Source organism: Ambystoma mexicanum, chromosome 6p (assembly GCF_040938575.1).
Source record: "Ambystoma mexicanum isolate Mex_15411 chromosome 6p, UKY_AmexF1_1, whole genome shotgun sequence".
Lineage (NCBI taxonomy): Eukaryota > Metazoa > Chordata > Amphibia > Caudata > Ambystomatidae > Ambystoma > Ambystoma mexicanum.
Window position 1 is genome coordinate 276,659,658 of NC_090935.1, and position 21,441 is coordinate 276,681,098.

Below are 21,441 nucleotides of genomic sequence, written 5' to 3' on the forward strand. Positions count from 1 at the left end.
TTATGTAACTGAATCCTTAAAAACTTTACTGGCTGGGTTGAAGGTTATAAGGTCTCCACTTTTGAAGGTATGATATGTCTTGTCATGCTTGAACATATTTTTGCATCTTGTTCCCCTGAGCTTAAGCAGCATTTGGCAGATTCAAAGGAGATAGATCCTAAGAAGCTTGCCATAGCAGCATATTTGTGGATGTCACATAGAGTGTCCCATAAGGACAAGACTCATCCTGGTAAGCAGGAGGAGGGGAAAAAGTCCAAAGATAAGGAGGGCAGGGAATCTGATCAATCTTCCTCCCAGAAGGGCCACAAAAAGAAAAATAAGTGTCCGTCACAAGAGAACTCACAGGGTAGTGGAGGTCAACCTCCAAAACAGAACGTTGGTTATAGTAAGCCTCCCTATGTAAACTGACCCAGTGGATCTTGTTTTGCTTGTGGAGCAACTGACCATGTGAAGGCGGACCCCAGATGTAAGGGGTCACTCACTTTTTTGGGGGGAACCTGACATGCCCTTAAGACAGTCAGTACTGGGAGCCTTTGTTTCCCTTAGTCCTTTTCCCATGTTGCAACTTTTCTGCAACGTGTAACAAGTACATAATGTACCTTCCAGTACAGTGTACTTGGGTCTGTAGTCATTTTCCAAAGGCCCTAGATACTCCTGATGGACTTTTTGTGAGATGTGCAGATGTGTCATGGCACAAATAGGTGGCCTGGCTCCAAAATGGCCATTTTAGAAACACAGGGACACAGGCTATCCCACCTGTCTACCACTTGCCGGTAGTGGATACAACACACGTTTAACAAATCACAGCATATGATCTATACATAAGAGAGCACCCAATTTGCATGTAACACATTAACACATTTTATTTTTCATGTGATTTAAAAATGGCCTAACAGGGCCATTGTCATTACCTTTTTCATGCCCATAGTTGCCGGGAATATACACTACTTAAAGCATATTCCAAAAACTTATACAATCACTATTTGCATTTCGTTTTAGCACAGTGTGGGTTAGTACAATTAGTGACTTAGAATGTGGTTTTGATAACCAAACGTCTGTCTAGTCGACACTAAATGGTGTTTCTGGCACGTAGTGGGTTGTTGGTATTCTAGTGCCGTCTTCAGGACTGTTGAAGTGGACTGAGTAGTGTCAATGATGTATCCCCAGAATGGAACATCTAAAGGTAAAAAAGTTAAAATCAGAACTTGGATATCTCTCTACAGGAACAGTGGTGCCTGAAGTGTGTGCCGTAAACAAGCCTACCTGAGCCATTGCTTTCCAGTGTCACAGGTATGGAGAAGATCTCTCGGGTACTTCGCCTATGGGGGCCTTCTGTGCGCCTTGAATTATTGGATCCTGTATGACTGGGATCTGGTCTTCAGCTAGTTAGCTGTAGGGAAAGATAATGATTATCTAGTTATGATGTGAATTACTTCTATACACATCACTTAGACTTATTGATTTGTGAAAGGCCATTTCTGGCGGTGGTTGTGAGATTTTATTTTTAAATGTGATGCAACTCACTTATATGTACATCAAATAGACTTTTTTCCATGAAAACGCCATTTCTGGCGGTGGTGGTGAAAATTACTTTGAATCAGTGACTGGGATCAGGTTAACACCCTGCTTGTGCAATGCTAGATTGCTGCTTAACTATATTGTTGTGAAGTCCTCGGTTCACATCATGATCCCTATTATCGCGGCTTGGCGCCTATGTCATGCACCGAGGAGAACCGCTCTAGTGCGGTGCTGCAGACTTACCTGCGTCTGCTCGCTGCTGCTAATGGCCGTGTCTGAGATGGTGACTGGAGCTGCGCGCATGCGTATAGACTGCTTATGGGCGCGTTGTTCGTATCTATGCGACCGTGGATATTTCACGCATGCGCGAGAGATAAGTGTTGCTATCAGGAATGGTATTGTCTCAATCTACGCTCATCCTATGTTTTAGGATGTGGGCGCGAAACGTGTCTCATCCTCTCAAGTTGAGGGGGCTGGCTATACTGGCAAAAACTGACTGGTTACTTAATGCAGTTTTATGTACATGTGTACGGCACCAGTGTCTTGGTTGCAAAGGGGGAGACAGCATGTCATTACGATCAATTTAGTAATCACATCCAATTATAATGCATGCATGACTGGCAGTTAACATTCTTTAGCTATTGTATTCATTGTTACATTATATTTGACAAATTATAGACCCATCTTTCTCTGATTCTTATCATATTAGGGTCTTATTTCAGAAAAACAGGTTCCGCTCAATGGCAACATTTAAACCGTTTTTTACTGTATCTAAAAGGTGTATCCATTTTTGCTCTAATTTTCTCAGTTCTAAATCTCTGTCTCCCCCTCTGGCTTTGGCATTAATGGTTTGGATCACGCACCATCTCAATTCTGTGTGTTTGTGTTTCTTTTGGACGAAGTGAGCCACCATTGGTTTGTCTTCTATTGTGTTTTTGAGGCATGATCTGTGTTTGCAGATTCTTTGCCTAACTTCACGTTTACTTTTACCTATGTATAATAGGTTGCACGGGCATTTAATCATGTAAATGCTCCACTTGGTCAGGCAATTTGAGAATGTTCTGTACTTCCAAATGATGCAGTTGAGGGAAACTTCCTTCTGATCTTGTGTGAGGTGGCATACTGAACACTTACCACAGCGGTAATGTCCAACTACGGGTGGGAGATGCCAGAGTGTGGGTTGGAGTGTTGTTTTGGGTTTCTCTGTTGGGTACGTATGTACCAGGTGGTCTTTCAGATTTCTACTTCTTTTGAATGCAAACTGTGGTGTTTCTGGTGAAAAGGTGCCTGTAGCAAATGCCAGTTCGTCAGGATAGTCTTTCTGATCGCGTTGCTGACCGGTGAGAAAGTGGTGACGCATGTCATCTTTTCTTTGGTTCTACTCTAGCCCGTTTAGTTAGGCAGTATGTTCTGTTTGTGCTTCTCGCCGTTTTTCGTGCTTTTCTGATGATTGCTGCTGGGTATCCCCTAGTTTTCAGGCAGTTTTCTCGGTCTTTCCCGTGCCGGTCGTACTCCGGTAAAGTGGTGCAGTTCCTTCTTATTCTGAGGAACTGCCCGAATGGTAAATTTTCCTTCAGGGCTTGCGGGTGAAAGCTGGAGAAATTCAGTAATGTGTTTTTGATTGTGGGTTTTCGATATAGAGTTGTTGTAATCGTCCCATCACCTGTTCTGAGAATGTTAAGGTCCAGGAATGCTAGGTTGTTGGTGTCATAGTGCATCGTAAAATGAATGCATGTGTCCACACTGTTGAGCCATGTGTGAAAATCATGCAGTTCCGCGATGCTTCCTCTCCAGATGGTTAAAATGTCATCAATGTATCTCACCCATCCTGCCAAATGGTTCCTGTATTTGTTGTTGTCATTGTATATGAAAAGGTTTTCCAGGTTGTCCAAGTAGAGATTCACGATATCTGGTGCGAATGTCGATCCCATGCTGGTATCTCTAATTTGCTGATAGAATTGCCCCTGGTATATGAAGTAGTACTCTGTTAGAGCCAGGCAGATGCATTCTTGGATGAATGAGTTAGGTGTAGATCCATCTGACCGTTTATCCAGATATTTTTTCAGTATGTTTATGCATTTAGTTTGCGGTATACTTGTGTACAGCGCTTCGACATCAAACGTGACAAGTATGTTCTGTTGTGATGTCTGGATGTTAAGATGGTGAATCATGACTGTCCTGTCCTGGATGAAGGATTTCATTTTCCTGACGCATGGTCGGACGAAGACATCTGTATATATGGACAAAGGCTCCAGCATTGACCCTATGGCGGAAACTATTGGTCTTCCCAGTGGTTTTACTGAATTCTTGTGGATTTTGGGGATGCAGTAAAATGCTGGTATGACTGGGTGTTCTCTGGTGAGGAATGCTTTGTCGTCCTCATCGATCCATCCTTGTGTGTTGGCGTAGAGCATAAGGCTTTTGATTTCTTCTGCCAGGCGCATTGTGGGGTTATTGTCCAGTTTTTTTGTAGAAGCGCGTATCACTTAGTTGTTTAAGGGTTTCTTCATCATATAACTCTCTGCCCCAGAGGACTATACCGCCTCCCTTATCGGCTGGTTTTACTAGGAAGAGATCATTGGTTTCAAGGTTCTTCAAGGCTTTCCTTTCTGTCTAAGATTGTCTGTGTAATGGTTTTTGGTTTTGAAGACGCTTTCCGCTTCTCTCAAGATTCTATTCTCAAAGGTAAGCATCTCCGGGAAAACCATAGTTGCGATAGGCGTGACGTTTTGGTTTCAATCCTGTCGTGGTACGGTCTTTGTCTTTATCCCCTGTAGAGTTACGGAAGAAGTACCGTAACCGTATCAATCGAAAAAACTTTCTCATTTCGACCTCGGTGTTTAAGCGGTCTGCTTTGCTTTTGGGAACGAAACTCAGTCCTTTATTGAGAACTTCTGTGTCTTCTGGAGTCAGGCAGTAATTGCTTAAATTGAAAATTGGGATCAGCAAGTTTGCTGGGGTTGTGCCGTCCACAGCCGAGCCTGCATCCCGTGGTAGCCTTGTTGTCTCGGTCTGCCTCTTTTGCCTCGCCCCTGAAAAAACTGTTGTTGTCCTCTTGATTTTGTCGATGTGGAGGGGCCTCTTGGTGGGTACCCCGACCCGCTACTGTTGGACGAGTTTGAGAATGATACAAACTTCCTTGATGGTCTTTGTGGATTATTTTCGCCTGTCCTGTTGATGTTGCTGCTATTCTGTTGTTGGTAAAAGCCTGGGACTAGGTAGGGATATGTCCGCTCCTCTTTGTAGTTTTGGATATCCTTTTTGAGTTTCCATTTTTTTAAATCTAATGTGAACTCCTTAAATTTCTTGATTTCTTCCTCTATTTGTTCCAACTGTTTCTTGATGTCTGGGATGATAGAATCTGTTTTGATCTTGTCTTCCAATTGTTTGAGCTCTTCGGTCTGTTTCTTGCCTTCTTCTTCCACTGTTTCTATAATTAGGAGGACCCAGTCTCTAGAGCATTTATTGCTGACTCTGCTGAATTTGACTTGGAATTTGGGGTTATCAATGAACACATGCGGTATGTTTTTCACCTGAAGACCTTCTGGGATTACTCCTGCCTTCAGGTATTCCAACATGAGTAGCCCATGTGACTCTGTGCGTACTAATTTCTTCTTTTTTTGCAACAAGTGTCTCTAGTTCTAGTTATCTAAAAATAGACGATACTGATCGTCTGAAAATGACACTAAGTTGACATTCTCCATTGGTTGCTTGTGTAAGTTAGTGGAACCCACCAACCGTACGGTTGTCCTAAAACGTTTACAATATATAGGGGGTGTGAGCCCTCTTTTTTGATAAGGGGGGCCTATGTCACGAGGGAATATAACAGTTTAGAAACACAGGGACACGGGCTACCCCACCGGTCTACCACTTGTCGGTAGTGGATACAACACACGTTTAACAAATCACAGCATATGATCTGTACATAAGAGAGCACCCAATTTGCATGTAACACATTAACACGTTTTATTTTTCATGTGATTCAGGACTGTTAAAGTGGACTGAGTAGTGTCACTGATGTATCACCAGAATTCACATCATAACTAGATAATCATTATCTTTCCCTAAAGCTAACTAGCTGAAGACCAGATCTGTATATCGTGTACAGCGTGGCCGTACCAAAGAGCAGAAAAGCTGGCCAATCTCCTCTGTAATGCCAATAACTGAAATGTAAAACAAAAGGCTAACATTTTTTTTATTGGAGATCATAAGTTAAAAATATAAAATAACAATAATATATATATATATATTTATAATGCCCTCCTTAATAAATAATAAATAAACTGAAAAGGTTGGGGCCTTTAAAACTGCTTGGCCCACATAAATACTCCTTGAACACCTACCTACCACCTGTACAGTGTACAGAACAAACAGACAAATGGAGCCGTGTAACCGACACCGAAATGCCCAGTGAGCTAATTCACCTCGCACACGTATGTCCCCTTTAAGGGGATAGCACCGCCACCTACGGCCCCAACCTAGGCACCACAGTACTCCACTGGGCACCGTCCTCTGGTTTCATGCCGCGTTAACTACGCGCTCGGCCACAACATCCCTCACAGAAAAACTGCTTGGAAACCCGGAGCGGGCAGTGAAACCAGCACTCGCGGGCTGAAACCCGCTCGAGCAGCTGCACTCCCTACACCCACGCCCCCCCCCTCGCTAGCCCACGCAGCTAAAACCGCACCCCAATGGTAAGAGGAGGTGCCTTATGTACGGCACCTCCGACTAATTTTCCCTTTTTTTAAAAAAAAAAACTAAACTGTGATAAACCTATCCGCCCTCCTAATAAACTATCCTAACCTTGCCTCACCTACAACTCTTCAACTACGCGGCCCACAGCAGATAAGGCACGGGAGCAGGCGACTGGGTCACACTTGCGTCCCAACCGTCACCTGCCCCAGAACCTTCCCTGACCCCTTAAATACCCTGGAGGGCTCTCTATGCGCAGGCCAGCTCGCTGGCCTGTGCCGCGCCAAAAATCACCCCTGGGGAAACGCTTTGCGTTCCCCCCAGGGTCGCCCTTTAGACTCACACCTAAGAAAATACCTAGCAACAGAATGCGACAGGTCTGTTCGGTTGTTTAAACCATGATGCATGATAGTACCCAGTGTTGCAGGAAGTGCCCTTTGGCGCATCTTGCAACATCTCCTTCCAGTAAAGTGTCAGGCCGCCTAGAGATTAGATAGCCAGCGTTGACTTCCTTCTGTTTGATGTAACCTGGCCGTCAAAAAAAGAAAAGCAAATCGGTTTATTGGCCTTTTATGAGTTTATCATATTTACAACCCTTTTACAAGCCAACTCCTGCTGGACAGGCGGCCAATTCCTGAATGCAACTTTTCTTTTTCTGACTTCTGACATTCCATTAATACTGACAATATCTTTAATAAAGGGAGACAATCTGATTTCCATGCGCGTTGTAACAGAGGTTTGCACAGTTTGAAGGCGATAAGTGTCAGTTTCACGGTTTAAATCATTCCATGAAATATTATGATGCAAATTTTCAAGACCTATTCTCTCCTCCTTTCTCTCTCCATTTTCTAAGATTTAGGGACGTGAGAAACGACGTGAGAGTTGAAAAGCTTGAAAGAAAAGCGGTTATTTGTGGAAAGCAGCACACAGTGCAGCAAGCGGCGGGAATGCTAAAAATGTATGGACATTTCACACAAGGAAATTAGTTGTGTTCGAACTCCTCAAGAGTTTCCATTTTCACTGTAATAATGACATCGTTCTTCCTTATGACTGCTTCACGGAAGTGAACTCAGCTCTGACGCTTCATAAAAAGTAATTGACCAATGTCTATGTAGAGGCTTTGGAACCAAGAGACTTGGGTTTCAAATCTCGTTTCCCCACTTGACCACAAAGTGGGATCCCTGGCAAATCACTTTGGCTCTCATTCGTCAATTTTCACCAGTGATGAAAAATATACTGCTCCACCAACATTTATTCTGTCTCGGCATTCCAGTCCACATCTGGTGATACGAGTAAGATGTCTACACGCTGCAGGAAGTAAAGTGCCATTGTGGTGTGGCAAGGCGGCAGCCAAAATTCCACTGCGATTCCCTGTGGAATATTTCCTGAAAAAGGTAATACATAATTAAAGAGTGACTGGTAAAGTTGCAGCAGGCGTACATGAAAAACAAATTATTGGATGTGTAGATGTTAGAGAACACATACCTAAGAGAACAACCTTTACTTTGAATGACCAAGGAGAACCAGGAGAAATGTAGCAACAAGGTGTTGTGGGGACTGGGGGTGCCATGCTCCCTTCTGAGGGGGTCTGCACGGCAGGACCTCAGCCACAGGTCTGTAACAAAACACAAAGGCAGGAGTTCTATGGGAATAACTGCCGCGTGGGAAGCCGCTCGGCCCTTTATTGGGTGAGTCACATGGTGGCGTACCATGTGACATTGCACGAACCTTAGCAAAGGGCCTTGGTTACAACATCCCATGCCAGGGGTATAAAATCAAGCAATTACCTAATGCGAAGTGAATACATTGTCGAGATGTGCAACACAATTATTCTATTACTGACATACACTTATATACACGTTCTGGTCGGGCCTCTGTGTGAGGGCGTCCCACAGAAGGGGAACCTTTAATATACAGGGGAGAGGGAAACTCCAAAAAGGAACACTGTGCCCAGCCACTGGGTCCACTTTAAGCACATTCCCAACATGCGGGCTCCAAGCATCAAATGCACATTATTACTGAGTCCCCTTTAAGCAGTCAGGGCAATGCAGGACCACAATATAGAAATTGCACACACCACTGTCTGTGTGGATCAGGGGTTTGCGTGGCTGCAAGGATTGACACAGTCATGAGATTGAGGCCCACTGAATTGGGCTATTGCATGGTAGTAGTTCAATAAACCATTGACCTGCTGGCAAAGCTACACCCGGGAACATCAGGGGCCACATCGGCTGGAAGTGAAGCCAGCAGCAGGAGATACTGGTAGGAGGGTGACCGTTTAAACATACATCGTTGCTCACAGACACAAAGGATCATACATACATTGGGAATGGGTCACCTTGGGCCAGATGCGCCTAACGGCAATCTTTAGTAGTCCATAATTGGGGAGGCATGGTCAGCAGCAGGTTCGCTGAATTTTTGGTAGACCTAACCCACGTCTACAATTTACAGTGCCTCAGTCCATTGTTATCACGAAGTGAAGGGCGCAAACGTCCACGTACAGGCAAAGCAGCACCTGCGTACACCGGGAGCACATCTGATTTGTGGGGTGCTGACAGTGAGTGTTCATCGTGGGGCAGCTTGACTATGTCCTCCATCTGGTGGAGGATGGTGGTGGGAGCGTTCTGGGCCACGCCTCCCTGGCAGCTATACGAACCCTGTGGCAGCGGCGGAGTCGGCTGCTTCTTGTCTCCCCCAGTCGGGAGTTCATCATTGTGGGGCCAGGAGCAAGCGCGGGCAGGGTTTCTTACTGAAATACTGCAGCAGAGGCCACACTGCCAACTCACACAGCAAACTCACACCACCCAGGTGGGAGACTTCCCCCAGCAATGTGGCATTGGTGGCATGCCGATTCCTCTCACCCAGGTCGTAGGTTCTCTTCACTCATTGTGCCAGCGGCAGAGGCAGCTCTGCTTCCTCTCTCTCCTAGGATTGAGATCTAAACAGGGTGTGGGGGTGGAGGTATTACAATGTATTGAGTCCAAGCCTGCGGACTGGTCATTTCAAAGATCACCGCTCATTCCTACTTTTAACCTATCCCCTATTACGGAAAAGGAATTAGAAATCATCATTGATCAACTTAAGCCCACGAAATGTAAGAATGCTATCTACACCACCATGTTGATTAAAACCTGTGCCCCCTCTTTAATCACCTCTATCTGTAAATTTGTTAATGCCTCCATAATCTCTAGTACGGTTCCACAGCATCTTATGAAGGCCTGGTTTATGCCCATTTTGAAAAACCTGGCCTTTCAGTTGATGTCCCAAACAACTGTCGGCCTATTACTAATACAGCATTTCTTCTTAAAATTCTTGATCGCGTGGCCTATATACAAATTGCAGACCACCTAAAGAAATATCCGTTTAAAATGACCATCAGTCTGGTTTCCGGGTTGGCTTTGGAACTGAGACTGCGCTCTTAGAACTCAAGTCCAAGTTAATGTCCTGCATGGTTCATAATGAAGCCTCATTACTTATGCTACTTGATCTTTCGGCGGCCTTCGACCTGGTGGACCATGATATCATGGCCACCAGGTTGTACGAAGTCGCACATTTTTCCCTCCTTGCATGTAAATGGATCTCATCATTTCTTAACCGTGATAGCAGGGTCTTTTTCGGCACGGCAGAATCCAAATGCATCACGATCACCTGCAGCGTACCTCAGGGAGCCTGCACCTCCCCCTGTTTCTACAATATTTTTACAACTTCATTAGTCGCAATGCTCGACCATGAGAACATAATATTTACCAACTACGCGGATGACACTCAATGTGTCATCCCGCTCTCTGGCTCACATAGCGTAGATGAAACTGCCATCAATAGAGTCTTTGCCTTAATTGAAACTTGGATGGTCCATAACAAATTGGCCCTGAATAAATCAAAAACTGAGCTGCTTGTTATAGGATCCTCACACACACTAAACAAACTTGGACCACAGTATGATAGCTTTCATATAGGAGAAGAAACTATCATGCCACTGAAAAAGGTGCAAACATTGGGGGTGACCTTTCACCAACATCTGACTATGAAGCAACATGTGAGCAGTTTGGTTTCATCATGTGCTTATTACATCAAACCTTTAGCGCATTTAAGGCCCCTTATATCTCAAGACAATGCAGAGACCATCGCAAGAGCGCTAATAGGATCAAAAATAGACTATTGGTGAATTCTCCTAATGGTCAAGTCTCCTAATGGGAATTAATAAGTCTGATTGCAACAGATTGCAGGTATGCCAAAATGGGGCAATCAGAACTGTTATGAAACTTAAATATAGAGATCACATCACAATTGCAAGACGTGATTTCCATTGGCTGCCGGTAGAGTCCAGAATCCTATTCAGGTCTCTGACCTTAGTACAAAAATGTAGACTTGGCAACATGCCTGAGCACCTACAACAGCTCCTTATTACGAGAAACAATACCAGAACATTAAGATCTAATAATCAGCATCTACTATTTGTACCGAAATGTCGAACTATTAAAGTGGCCAACTCAGCTTTCTTCTCTATTGGACTGAAGGTCTGGAATGCTCTCCCTCTGGATATAAAATGCATTGAGTCATTGAAGACTTTCAAGAAAAGGCTGAAGACTCACCCTTTTAACTAACTTACGTATAGTTCTTATCTGATGAGTATAACTCCTTTTTTTAGCATTCACACATGTATTTTTTATGATATTTGTTGTCTGTGTTTTGTAGTGCCCTCAGGCCTTAGAGTCTATGGATGCGCTATATAAATGTAATAAGGTAAAAAGTAAAGTAAAGGTGGAGAATCAGTTTTGGCCACGCCATTAGCAGGCTCCACCAGGTAAAAGCTCCATTTCATGCGTCATGGCTGGGGGCCACTCCTCCTCTCTCCCAGGAGGCCTCTACTTAAAATCACAGCACAGCGGCCCATGCCGTAAGCTAGGGTGAGATGGGCTGTCAGGGCAGCAGTCCATAGGCTCCCATGGGAGGTTTAATGAAATACAGAGCTGCACCGCCACCGCATATGGCAGATATCTTCATCCATTTTGGCAACACAATGTGCCGCTGCTCTTGGTTTGGCAGTGGGTTGCTTATACCCACTTCCCAGGCAGGGGCTATTCCCCACTGCAGCGGCAGAGGCCGCATGACCACAGGGTTGCTAGCCACACCTTATTGCCTGCTCTGACAGCAGTGGTGGAAATCCGCTGCTCTCTCCCCCACCCGGCGGTGTGGGATGTTTTTACCCATGCATCCAAGCCCTACCACAAAACTGTGCATTACTGGCATTGAAAACATCATGATGGCCAGAACTCCCCAGAAAGTGCACAGGGAAACATGAAGAATAGGCTGCCACCCATTTTTGCCTATGTTTGTGAGCACAGGTGGGCACTGCCTAAAACCACCATTGGGCTACACACACAGTAGCCTGAAACCATTGGGAATGGCAATGCGGATTTCCAAAAGCACCCCAGAGCTGTTGGGAATTCATTTTCTTGATGTCAAAAATGTGCTAAAATCATGGCTCACAAGACCACTCTAAAGATTCAACCTTCTTGTGGGGTGTTCCACATCACCACTCTACTGTAAGGATTCCCATCAAAACAATGTTAAGCAAGGATCATATACTATCAAGTAAAATCCCCTTTTTGAAATGGAATTAATTCAAGACAACTCCTAAAAAAAATAGGTGCAGTACCGGCATTAGACACTAACCAGCGCTAGCGGTCTAAACTCTGACGGGAGAGCTGTCTTGCAGAACTGTGCATTGATCAGAAGGAGTCTTTATTTAATTAAAAGTTCAAAGGCGTGCTTTTCCTGGGAAGCCTAACACCCCAGAAACCCACACCAGGAGGCAGGATATCACATGCTGCGAACTCTCAAGTGGTTAATAACCACTGAACAGGTTATCATGTCTGTTCTTGCGAGAGAGGGGCGCCCGCTACCTTTGTAAAAGGATATCACATGGCCCTTTTGATTGAGAGGTAGGGGATGTCCCTGCAGCCTGCTGGACCCCACACAATAGACCCTTTCAATTGAATGGAGCATGCTGATTTGGGTGTGGACTGTAAACATAGCTCTGCCTGAAAGGAGAGACATGTGACCATCTGATTCCCCAAGCTTCTGGGGGCAGACCCAGACACTTTGTGAATTGAATTGAAGGCAAATATATGTTTTATAAAAATACTGATAACTAATTGTAACCAGATGACAGAAATGTACAACTTTGAGATTCTTAAAATGACAATTTTACTCACGGTTCAAGGCTCAGCTGGTCGCTCTGTGATGTTCTGGGGCAAAACCCTGCTAATTATTAATACTACAGACACTGTGTTTATGCTAGAGACACAGTAAATTACTGGAATATGTGTACATAGATGGTGTACATCTGTGTAATTTTTGGTAAAAATCCAATATTGGAAAACCAACCAAAAAGCGCAAAATGTTGTCATTTCTTGCGCCGAGCTCTTAGAAACATCAGAGTTGGAACAGAGACTACCTTATGTGATATGAGGTGTGTATGTAATTTCAACAAATTGTGTAACTGGGAAATATGTATTTGGATCAGAAATAGATTTGTGTGCAAATTGACAAGGGGAGTGTTCTTTCTGTAAGCCGTAAAGATGACACCTGATGACTCACTCTGACAAACAACTCAGTTCCCCAATCAAGGGGGAGAGGAAAACTTGGCCAATGATAAGTTGTGAGGGGTAGGCTTAGTTATGCCCACGCACACACCCATTTTCAAAACACATAAAAAGGACCACTGAAATCCAGGTAGGGACATTCATTTTCCAACCTTCAACTGAATTCCTGCGCAGCACGCTGACGGAGAACTCCAGACTCCAGAACTCCAGACTAACTCCAGAACAAAAGCTCCAAAGAGCTGAACTCTTCAGCAGTCCTCAAAATCTTTTGCAAACTATTCAACCTCCGGGCTGTGCGGTTTGCTGCTTGCTAAGAGTCCTGTGTATCCAGAACAGAACCAGTACCCAGAAAGCAGTGCGGTATCCAGAATCCACTTGATCCAGACCAGCAGAACCAGAGACCCAGACCAGACCGCTGTGAACAGAACCGGTGCCTGATTGACCCGCTGAGCAGAGAGAACCGCAGCTAAACTTGTTGACCAGATCCGCGACAAGGCCATTCCTTTCAAATTTATAGTGTGAGTACCCAGCTAGAACTGTGCAGAACCCATCTCTTAGCTTAAAGTAATCTGATTCAAAACATTTGAACCTGTTTAGAACTGCATCATAAGAAATTGTGTGTTCCTCCTGTTGATTCAAACCTTTCAAAGCGCATCTGTCATTCCGAAACTGTAATTTCATTTCTGAAAAACTACCTTTACAAAATCGTCTGTATCTTTGGAACCGTGCATCCTAGGCTACTCCTTATAGTGCCTCCGTAATTGTGCTCGACGCACTCAAAAAAAAGTGCAGCGATTTGACATTTTGCTTCATTTCAACCACGTGTAGAAAGATCTGTCCTTTGCTTCCATTACTGAAATATGTTTTAAACCTGATAATCCCTCATTAATCATTGTTAGTGTTGACCTGAACTGATTTAAAGTATCTCTCACTCACACTGAACCCCTAGAGGGAATTAAAATCAATTTTAGCATATTTCACTCCCTTGCAAATCACCTGAAAGTCTTTTGCCTGTGTTTCAAAATTATCCCTGGTGCTATAAGCTTGCTAGGGGGGAACTGAATTCGTATTGTATTGTGACTGTATTCCTGAAGACTGTGTGTGTTACTTCCATCTCCTTACATTGCATAGGGGGGGAGTGAATTGTCAGAGAAAAAGTGATCATATTATCTTTTGCTGAAATCATATCAAGTTTATTTCTGTACTGCCTTTTATTCATCTTTGCATCTCCTTGAAACCATAAAGCATTCTCAGCTACCTTATCCTCTATACTACTCCTAAGTAATTAAACCAGTGTGCTAGTATAACATCATCCATTGTTGATCACTGTCATATGTCTAACTGTGATATCAAATATTAATTTATTATAAAAGTGTGACATATATCTATTGTTTAATTTTTCAAATAAACATTTTTAATATGCAAAACAAACTTACTTCTTGGCTCAGTGGGGTCACGGGGATTCTAAGAGAGGGGCGTTATACAAGGGTTCATCATCCAGATTATAACTTGTCATAAAAATATATAAATAAGGGCTTCCCTTGAGGAATCCCAGACAAGGCACTGACTTAGTGGGAATGCTTGATTGGAGTCATTAACAGAGGGAAGTATTCCCATTGATGTCGTGGGGTGGCCGAGGCCGCACCTGCTCTCCCTCAGGTGGGAGGTGATCACTGTGATGTGGTGTCCTTTTGGAAATCAAAGGGGTTGGGGTAACCTGCTGGCAGCATGTCCGGGCCGTGCCATGTGGGTCCCCCCAAGTGGGAAATTCATCCCACGGAGCCCATCGACGCCAGAGGGTGTCCCATGGTGGTGGGCTGATGGCGGCCCTACGCCAGAGAGGCCGGCTGTGGGATCCATGCCGGGAAGGCCAGCAAATTCTTTTCGTGCTAGGGAGGCCAGCGGATCCTTGAAGGGCATCGGGGAAGCTGACGTCCTGGAGGGATCGATAGCCCTGAGTGCCGCACTGGCACCATGACGAACAGGAGCGAGCTTTGCTATGTGCCAGGGAGGCCAGCACCATGTCAGGGGGCAAAGCTGGGTCACCTTTTGGCCGAGTGTAAACACACGGGTCATGTGGTAGAACTGTTCGAGCCCCTTATGTTCAGGATTGGTGGGGTGCTGCATCCCTCTTTCAACGCCAGATGTTGTGGGGCCTGTGGATCTCAGGCCCCACCCAAAAAGGGCTCTGTAGAGCATGCCCTCTGCATCCCAGTGTGGTGCTGGCGCAGCTCTGTAACCGGTGGACCCAAATGAGGGCCATTGGAAACCAGACCTCCCCCCCATGTACCACACAAAACATTGGTTGAGTGTTGGCAATAAAAAGGCTGTGAATATTTTATTGAATATCATTATGTGAGTAATAAACAAAGCAATCGTAATCATAATAACCAAAACATACTGTGTACTTTTGGGCACAAGGTCCTGAGGTTAGCCCCAGAGGGCCCGTGCTGCCTTCTTGGTCCCACAACGGTGTTGGCACCGTACAGTGCCCTTCTCTCTCTCTCTCCTCCTTCTTCTCTCTCTCTTTTCTTTGGGTGAGGGGGTTTCGGGAAAAGAAAAAGTATGCTGTGTATGCAGGGTACTTTTTTGGTGCTTCGTGCGGAGTATCAAACAGATTTGTGATTTTTTTTGCTACCCTGCCACTCCTTATAGTGTCCCTGAGGCAAGCCCAGGGATTTGTCTGCCTGCGTGGGGGATGTGCCCAGCCCCCAGCCGGCTGGCACCAACAGCAATTCACACCCTGAGGTGCTTCCTTTGTTGTCACCTGATGTTCCTGCCTGCCTAAGGTACTTCGCACTTCCTCCCTGGCATAGCCAAAGTGTTTCTACCACCTTGCCCCTCATCCTTCCGGGCTTCAGGAGTCTGAGGGGAGATGGGAGGAGAAATGAGGGGGTGTGCTTTTGTTTCCTGACCTTGGCTGTGCAGCACAGGATACTGGCCCCACGCTTTTGAGCTGCGGGGTTCCCCCTCCGCAGCGCTGTCTATAACCAGTGGACCCAAATGAGGGCCATTGGAACCCACACCTCCCCATGTACCACACAAAACATTGGTTGATTGTTGGCAATAAAAAGGTTGTGGGTTTTGTATTATACATCATTATGTGAGTAATGAACAAAACAATTGTAATCCTAATAACCAAAAGATAATGTACTTTTGGGCATGAGGTCCTGAGAATAGCCCCTCAGGCCCGTGCCTCCACACCTGGATGGGCTGCCAGCCTTCCAGGTTCCCCCCAAAGGTTGCTGCTTACATCCCTTTGCTGCTCGGTTGTCAATTACTTCCCTCTATAAGTGTTCCATTCCTTTTTCTGACAGATGAGTTCAGTCGTTGTGAAAAAGGTCAGGGTTTGCTTATGAAATTGTGGTGTGCTTGATAAAGCAAAACCCCCTGATTGCGCATAATTTTTCTATCCCTTTGTTCAATTTCATCATGGTGATGTCCATGGCTTTGAAATAATTTGCCTCTACTCAGGTTTTCCTGGGAAGGATGGCTGAATAAAAAAATTCCATGTTTTTCCAATTGTAGGCTATGCCTGCTAGAGAAGCACACGTGTCTTCCAATAAATTCCTTCTCCCCATTGTGACTAGGTCATTCCCTCCCAGATGTATAACCAGGAAATCGGGCGGATCCCTATAGGCTACCAGGTCTGTCAATTTTTGATGAATGGCTGGCCATTGTAGCCCCCTGTAAGCCCACCATGATGCAATGGTGCCTTTGAATGCTGTTCTCTCCTTTGTCTCCTCAGCCCATCTCCGTGTTCAGAACACAAAAGAGTGCCCTACTATCCAGGCTGATATGAGGGGGGCGTCATCACCTGGTTGTGAGAAAATGTTTTAGATTAGTTCTGGTCTTATGTACCGCTTGAAACATTCAGACTCGCATCCCCCTATGTTTTCTACTTGTTGGGCCCCCAGACCTCCTTGCCATGCAGATGTCACCACGCCTATTCTAAAGGTTTGGGTCCCAAATTCTTTGGGTTCAACCCTGCTATAAAAATAGCTTTCATCAGTATTCCTTTGAACTGAAACTGACTCAAAGCAGATGTGTCCATGTGGATCAGAAACCAGCCTCCTACCAGCGGGCGCTGCATGTTCTATTTGTTGGTTGTGCATACTGGGCAGTTGTTGCAAACATCAATACAGTAGATATTTATTTCCCTCTTGCAGGCTGTCTTGGATTTCTGGACATCGGCGCCACAGGGTCCTTTTCTTTTCTTTATTTTTTAACGGAAGGCACAGCCCCCACTCACTATACTGCAAAGTATAGTGAGCGGTGCAATGCGGGGGACACCTCCGCAGGCCCCGTTTCTTTTTTTTAAAAACTTCTTTTTTAAACGGAAGGCTGCGGGGGTGTCCCCCGCAACCCCCGCTCACTATACCATGATGTGTAGTGAGCGGGGCAATGCAGCAGACACCCCCGCAGCCCCTGTTTCTTTTTTTTTTTCTTTTTTTTTAAACAGAAGGTGAGTACGGTTTGTTCAGAGAAATTACTTAAACCGTTTTGTTCTATGCTCCAGTTGGCAGGAAACAACACGGTGCTGCCCCGCTTGCTCCGTTTGGCTTCTATCATAGCAAGTACCTGTTTCTCTTCTTTTCCGAACCTTCTGCCAGTGCTTAGTTCAGTTCCGGATGAGTCCTTCTGCCCACGCTGTGTGCACAGCCCGGGTAATCCTCCCAACGAAGCTAGCGAAAACTCATGTTCCAACCTGCAGTTTAAGCGGGGAGGAGAAATAAAATGAGGAAAACTTCTGTTATTCATCTGTTGTTCACGTGTACACGTGGAGCAACATACTTAAAAACGGAGCCAGTTGAAGCTCAACGCTCCCACCCGCAGTTAAGCGAGGGGTAAGAACAGGACAATGTTCAAAAGAAAAAAAGTATGCTGCGTAAGCAGGGCACTTGTTTGGTGCTCCGTGTGCAGTACCAAACAGATGTGATTTTTTTGCTGCTCTCCAGCTCCTTATATTGTCCCAGGGGCAAGTCCTGGCCTTTGTCTGCCTGTGTGGGGGCTGGTGCCGACAGCAATTCACACCCTGAGGTGCTTCCTTTGTTGTCACCTGATGTTCCTGCCTGCCCTGTCCTAAGATACTTTGCACTTCCTCCCTGGCATAGCCAAGGTGTTGCTCCCACCTTGCCCCTCATCCTTCCTGGCTCCAGAAATCTGAGGGGAGGTGGGAGGAGAAATGAGACGGGGTGGGGGGTGCTTTGTTTTCCTGACCTTGACTGTGGTGCTGCCAGCCATTTTCCCCCACCCCTCTACTTGTCATGCCCTCCTTGGAGCACACGCTTTTGAGCTGCGGGGTCGCAATATGCAGCACTGTCTATAACAACACACAGAGGCAGGAGTCTGATGGGAATGACTGCTGAGCGGGAAGTCACTCAGCCCTTTCCCGGATGAGTCACATGGTGGTGTACCAGTTGACATGGCACAAGCCCTAGAACAGGGACATTGTTACAACACAAGGAGTCTCAGAGAAGAAGCAACAAGAACCGTTGACCCAGGCCATTGCCGCTCACCAAATCTGCATTTAGAAGACACAGACTACTTCCTATGGCTATTGTGCAAACCTGTCTACAGCTGCTGCACTCGGAAGCACTCCACAGACTCGGCTAAACCACAAAACTAGGGCTGACTTGCAGGATGAAAGCGAAAACAGCAGTTACCCTGCACACACGGTCAAGCAGAGCAACACACGTTCACCTATGAGCAACCGAGATCCATGGCTTCTGTAGTGGAAGCACATTCATGCAACCTGTATGGACCCAATGCTGTTAAGGTGTCATGTAGGCGAAGGGACATGATATTGGCCGATATCACCTTAAAGAGGAAAGTAGCAGCAATTGACATTCGGTTCAGGTGAGGTTCGGCAAGCAATAGGATGATGTATGGCGAGATGCCAAGAAGAAAGAGGCAAGCCATTAATTTTTATTATTATGATGAATATTAGGTTGTTTCATACTGCCCCAAGTCTACATTGCAGTAGTCTCAAAGCGTATAAACCTCAGTCTGCTGAGGATGCATTGACCAGACAATGGTGTAATACCAGAAGAGAAAGCTGCTGTGAAGCATCATGGTCACTGGTAGTCATGCTCTTTCTGCTGATGAGCTGGCTGAAAAGGGGTGGGTTGCGGATTCCAACGCACATTAGAGCAAATGGCTGGAATGGGGATGGTGGAAACAGTGTTTACAGTAAGGGATTCACAAATCACACACTACAGGGCAGCCATGCCAGCAAGAACTCCACATCATGAACTTGACCCTGGAGGAGGGTCGGAATGAGGACAAACCAACGCCAGTGACCCTCAAGGCCAGCGTTGTCTACCAGCTTACTTCTTGCTACCATTGCTAAGCCCTTCCCCAAATGCTGGTGAGTTTCTTTTCCACCAGCGTCATCAGAGACAAGCCTCTTCCTTTAAGGTCTGCCGGAACCCCAATGTTCTTCTCCCACTGCCCCTCCCAGTGGTAGAAGTGTGCCAAAAAAGGGGAGCAAAGTGCAACACGTTTTTCAAGGGTTGCAGCCATGCTGGTTGACAGCCAATTGAGTTCAAACAGATTTCAGTTTAACTGTAACTGCTATTAGGTGATAAAGTGGAGACTTGTGCTTTAACTTCATAAAGAACAGTTCTGAAATGGTTGAAATGGGTGCAAAAAGTAGTCTATCTGTTAACAGTACAAAATAAAAGTAGTGGACTGCTGCTCCCGACCGTTCCTGCTCACATCGACCACTGGCCCCTCCTCTTGAACATATGTCGGCATCTTTCCCTTACTGACGTCTGTTGTGTACGCCTTACATCCCGCTACGCGGTGACGCAAGGCGCGATCAAAAAATGCCCCGCCCCCGCTATGCGTGAGCAGTTCCAGGCGCACTGCCGCACCAGAGTGTCAGCGTCTCTCTTTGCTCCCGCTGGAGCTGCGCAGCGAGGCCCTGGCGCCCAGGGCCATAGAACTCGTACTGCCCACTGACGCATCGGCCGGGAAGTAGGATCCAACACTGGCGACGAGGAAACGGGATCAAACATTGCACGCGACGCCCAGTCAATTAAGCCCTTAGCACGGGCACAATTTTGGAAACACGGTGGGGGGCCCATCCCCCACCCAACAAAAGAAAAAAGGTTAAACAATGTGAGAAGAAGCTTCTAATCCTTTTCTACATGGACACCTCACCATCGCATGACACCAGGGTGCCCAACACAATCTCGCCAATATCCGGATAAACCAACAGCCTGCAACAGGATCTCTCACAGGAGTTTCGGCACCTCACGTATAACAAAAGAAAGCTTGGACATCCACTGGCCACAAAGGTGAGGGGGTTTCAGTGCACGTGGGCAGGAAGAGCCACCAGGTCCACGGCAAAATGTCAACAGGCCTCTCTACTCCTAGGCCCAGCACACCATTGAGAATGGCAGCCAACCTTTCGCCATCCACGCCACACACGTGCTCACAAGAAGGGACGTCATTGGCGCTCAGCCCATTCGACCCATACACTGGCCCCTCCTCAGTTGTTCCTCGATGGCAGCTGTGGATCCAAAAATTCGAGATGGCCATGGATTGCAAAGACGTCACCACATCTCGCAAAATGAGATCACACCTTCTACTTAATGTCGGGGATGAGGTTCTATGCATATTCAACTCGCTGGCAATAGCAGACAGCTCTGACGTCTACCAACAAACCAAAGATGCTCTCACAGCCCACTTTTTGCCCCAGCTAAATCCGGACTATGAAACATTCGTTTTCTGTACCACCATCCAGTTAGAGGACGAGACACTTGACGCCTATCATACCATGCTCCGGAAGCTTGCGATCTCCTGCGAATTTGCCGACGTTGAAAAAGAAATGCGACGCCAGATTATCAATGGGATACTCTTGGAGAAGCTACAGAGAATGGTGTTAAGTGAAAAAGGCATATCTCTGACCAGAATCTTAGAACTCAGGCGCCAGAGGGAGTTGTTGCAGGCCAGAGCAGCGCACATGGGCACGACCCTGCAGAAACTCCAACCAGCACTAACGATGGCGACGGTGGCCCAGATCACAAACCGCCAATACACGAGGGATGAGGCCAGCAGCAACAACACCCCCCCGGTGGCAACCAAGAACCCTGGGACCCACTGAATGTGGGTGGTGTGGAGTATCTCGCCATGGAAGATGAAATTGCCCGCCCCAAGGCACCACGTGCGGAGCATGTGACAGAAAAGATCACTATGGAAAAGTATGCAGATCGTCTGGGCCATCCCAACACCCCCAAACATCTCAAGACAAAAACACGCTGAAGGAGAAGAAACAAGCCAGTGCCCGCCGAGTTGAGACTGCCAACTTGTCAACCCATGAGGAAGGGGACAACGATGAACAATCTCAAAAAGATGCAGCAAACGAGCAATGGAGAAAAGGGAAAAAGGTGTACCTAGTCTCAGCACTGGACTACGGAGGCACAATGCCCACGAAAAGACTGAGAAGACGGAAATGCCAAGTGGCCATTCATGGCCAAGAAACGCAGATGACAATAGACACTGGTGTGACCGTTAACATCATGACAATGACCTCATTCAGAAAACTACGACCCCCACCTGTCCTGAAAACGACTGACATGCTGTTATTTGCCTATGGGTGCGAAATTCCACTGCC

At 46.1% G+C, this 21,441-nt stretch overlaps 1 protein-coding gene across 2 annotated transcripts in view; it reads right to left on the minus strand.

Annotated features, from left to right (window-relative positions):
• Positions 1–845: 845 nt before the first annotated feature.
• LOC138511375 (uncharacterized) overlaps positions 846–21,441 on the minus strand; it is a 116,311-nt gene continuing 95,715 nt past the window's right edge. The window contains exons 2-3 of one of the 2 annotated variants that reach the window (XR_011280611.1): positions 1,264–7,595; positions 846–1,177 (exon numbers count right to left, since the gene is read on the minus strand). Coding sequence is in view for 1 of the 2 variants with exons in the window: in XM_069626998.1 (XP_069483099.1) it covers positions 2,880–3,962 (1,083 nt within the window). In the remaining variant the exon portion in view is untranslated. Of the gene's footprint in view, positions 7,596–21,441 lie in introns of both variants that reach the window. The other variant, XM_069626998.1, reaches the window with a different exon arrangement.